Below are 2,994 nucleotides of genomic sequence, written 5' to 3'. Positions count from 1 at the left end.
GGCCGCTGCCCCGTCCCGACCGCGGCCTTCTCCGGCGGCGCGGGGGCCGAGCCCCCCAGGTCCCCGGCTCCGGCTTCCGAGGGAGCTGCGGCAGCTTCGCTAGCGGGGAAACATCCGCGGCGGCGCCTCGGCCTCCCTTCCGGCGCGCGGAGGCCGCTCTGCGAGGAGGAGGAGGAGGAGGCGGCGGCGATCAGCTGGGAGGGCAGCCCGGTAACCCCAGCTCAGCCTCGGGGCCGCCGCTCGAAGCCCCGCCGAGGAAAGGCCCCGGCGCCTCTCAGGACGATCCCTCCCGGGGGGCGGGCAGCCTTCCTTCCGTGGCTGCGGCTGCGGCTGCGAGCGCGGCAGAAACCCGCGCCGAGCCCACCAGCCCGCGGGATGCGGCGGCCTGGCCGGGCCCCCGGGGGGCGATGGCGGCGCCCGCCCTCGTCTCGGGCCGCCTCTGACCCCTGGTGGCGCGGCAGCAGCGGAGGGCCGAGAGCGGGGGAGCCGCGGCTGAAGACCCACCTGCGGAGTCGCGGCGCTTCGGAGGGGAACGGCTCCAGGCGCCCTCTGCCCATCCCGCGCCCCGATTGGCCGCTGCCTGGCAACCGGCGCCCCGGCAACGGACCGCGCCCGAGTGCCCCCTCCCCGGCAGGGCTACCTGGCTGTCTCTTTGGCTTGTCGGCTCGCCAATCGATGCGAGGTCCGCCTTTCCCGGAGACGTCGACCAATCGCTACGAGACTGAAGAGCGCGAGAAGGGCCGGGACTCCCGCAGACTTAAGAAAAGCAGAGTCGCCAAGGCGCAGCGTTGCTTTGGCGAAGGGGCGGGGCTGTAGACGGAAGAGCCTCGAGTGGGTGGGGCTTGAGCGAAAGCCTCCGGTTTCTGCAGGCGAGGCGTCCCCCTGGCTGATTGCTCTCGCCGGTAGCAAATTCCTCCTTAGCTCCAGGTTGCTTCTCTCCTTGTTTAGTCCGAGGCACCTCTCGGCCAGCCGGCGCCCAGCGGCCGACCTGACGTTTTCAACCATCGCGCCAGCCCGCGAGGGCGACTCAGTGGCGCGAATGAAGCTCCGCGCGTTTACCCGGAAGCCAGCAATCCAATCTGAGTGAGCCTTTCTGCAGTACCGCTTGTCTCTAGCGCCCGTGGGGGAGGGGCCTCCTGCGCGGGAGCCGCAGGGCGCAGCCAATGGTTGCTCAGCGGGGAGTCCCGGCAGGCTTTGCGGCCTGATCTGGAAGTGGGCTTTCCGGCCGCGCCATGTCGGTGGTTTTCGTCCCCGAGCGCCTGCGCGGCAAAGCCGAGGTGAACCAAGAGACGCTGCGACGGGTGAGCGGCGGGGCGGGCGGGGGGGTCTCTGTGGGGGGCGGTTTGGCCGGCGGAGAAAGGGCGGATCCCCCCGATGGCGAGCCCGGCTTGAGCCCCGCCACGGGCCCTGTCAGGCGAGCGACGGGGCGGGCGCGAAGGCCGGGGGCGGAGGAGGCCGTGCTGGAGGGAAGGGGCCAGCCGTCTCCTGGGCCTCCGCCGGGTATGGTTTGCGGGTAACGTTCCCTGTTGTGGCTTTCAGCTGCTGGAGGAAAACGACCAGCTGATCCGCTGCATCGTGGAGTACCAGAACAAGGGAAGAGCCGCGGAGTGTGTGCAGTGAGTGGCCCTTTCGTGCTGGCCGAAGGAGCCGTTGCTAGACGTGCATTTAAACCCCATCCCTGCCTCGGGCTGGAGCTCGGCTCATCCTGACTGATGAGCTAGCTGGAGCCCCATCCTTTCGGGGGAACAAAAGGCCTGGGTGCCGTCCTCCCTGGAAGCCGCTTTTGCTCATTGAAATCTATTTTGCATGAAAGGTTTGATAAGCTCAAAGGCGGGGCTGCTGCGTTGTTTCCTTTTGGGGAGAGGGACTCTCAGGCTTACTGTGAAGGCCAGAATCTGAATGGGATGCTGGGAAATGACAGCTATATCCCCAAATCATTAATCTATGGGGCATTGTGAGATTTTAAGCATTGTCAACAAGGGTTTTTAATACCTTCGAATACCTGTTGGTGGACTCTGCAGATGGCACTCAGTTCTATCTTTTAATCTACTCACCCCAGTAAAGGTGTGGAACTCTTAGCTGGATGAGAATAAACAAACTGGAATTTAATTGGACAACGTGCAGTTAGTAAAAGATTTTCAAGTGGAGGTTAGTAATTAAGTCTAGACTGGCTTACATTGTCCTGGAATTGGAAAACCAAAGTAGGAGGTGATTAGATGTATGAATAAGCAGCTTAGTGTAATACATCAACTGCAATCCTATGAATACAGGGTGGAGCTCGCTTTAGTGAGAAGACCCCAGAAGTCTTTGGCAACTATTGAGAAATCAGAACAGCAAATTCTGAAAATTCAATTACTGCTTTGTTGTAATGAATTTTCACCATTTCATTCTTTGTTTTTCTTCCTACAGGCACCAGCACACATTGCACAGAAATCTTATTTATTTGGCTACTATTGCTGATGCATCTCCTTCCCCAAACATAGAGAAGACGACCATAGAGTGAAATCTTTCCCAGCACGTCTGTATTTAGAGAATGAATCAGCGGACAAAGAGACGACCAACTGCATTTGAAGAATCTCTAACTGAAAACTACAGAACTCTGCTTCCTCTAAAAGAGGATGTGCCTTTGCATGATCAGTAAATACTGTTTTATTTCTCTCCTTATGCAGAGAAAATGCCATTGAAGTCGGTTACAGTAACATTTCACTACGGGAAGTCTTGGGGGGGGGGTCATAGTTTTCACAAGCAGATTTTCCCCCCAGATTTCTTCATTTTCTCTTATGCTAAAAATGCTAAGCTTTGATTATAGAGTATAATTTATTTAAAAAATCCTGGAATTGTCCTAAGTCCTTATGTATTTGGCAGTCGAAAAATGTAAATGAGTTTTCAAGTGAAACTGGGATTGATGCTACGGCATCAGCAGAGGAACTAGCTGTGCCGGTGAGGCACTCGCTGAGGGAGCTGCTTCCGGTAACGGAGCCAGGGAAACGGGCC

The 2,994-nt window shown here is 58.4% G+C and overlaps 1 protein-coding gene across 1 annotated transcript; it reads left to right on the top strand.

Annotated features, from left to right (window-relative positions):
* The first annotated feature begins 1,210 nt into the window (after positions 1–1,210).
* Positions 1,211–2,718, top strand: SS18L2 (SS18 like 2). The gene is made up of 3 exons (XM_015812096.1): positions 1,211–1,301; positions 1,540–1,616; positions 2,410–2,718. The coding sequence occupies exons 1-3, from the start codon at positions 1,233–1,235 to the stop codon at positions 2,501–2,503; spliced, it is 240 nt and encodes a 79-aa protein (XP_015667582.1). The 5' UTR covers positions 1,211–1,232; the 3' UTR covers positions 2,504–2,718.
* The last annotated feature ends 276 nt before the right edge of the window (positions 2,719–2,994 follow it).

The sequence above is a fragment of the Protobothrops mucrosquamatus genome, unplaced genomic scaffold (assembly GCF_001527695.2).
Source record: "Protobothrops mucrosquamatus isolate PMUCROS unplaced genomic scaffold, P.Mucros_1.0 scaffold67, whole genome shotgun sequence".
NCBI classification, from domain to species: domain Eukaryota; kingdom Metazoa; phylum Chordata; class Lepidosauria; order Squamata; family Viperidae; genus Protobothrops; species Protobothrops mucrosquamatus.
The sequence above is the reverse complement of the archived record's forward strand: the minus strand, read 5'-3'. Positions and strand labels throughout refer to the sequence as shown.

Excerpts from the sequence above, each read along its gene's own strand:
- SS18L2 (XM_015812096.1), top strand. The coding sequence starts at position 1,233 with ATGTCGGTGGTTTTCGTCCCCGAGCGCCTGCGCGGCAAAGCCGAGGTG. Across the intron at positions 1,302-1,539 it reads ACCAAGAGACGCTGCGACGG|CTGCTGGAGGAAAACGACCA; the intron begins GTGAGCGGCGGG and ends TGTGGCTTTCAG. Across the intron at positions 1,617-2,409 it reads AGAGCCGCGGAGTGTGTGCA|GCACCAGCACACATTGCACA; the intron begins GTGAGTGGCCCT and ends TTCTTCCTACAG.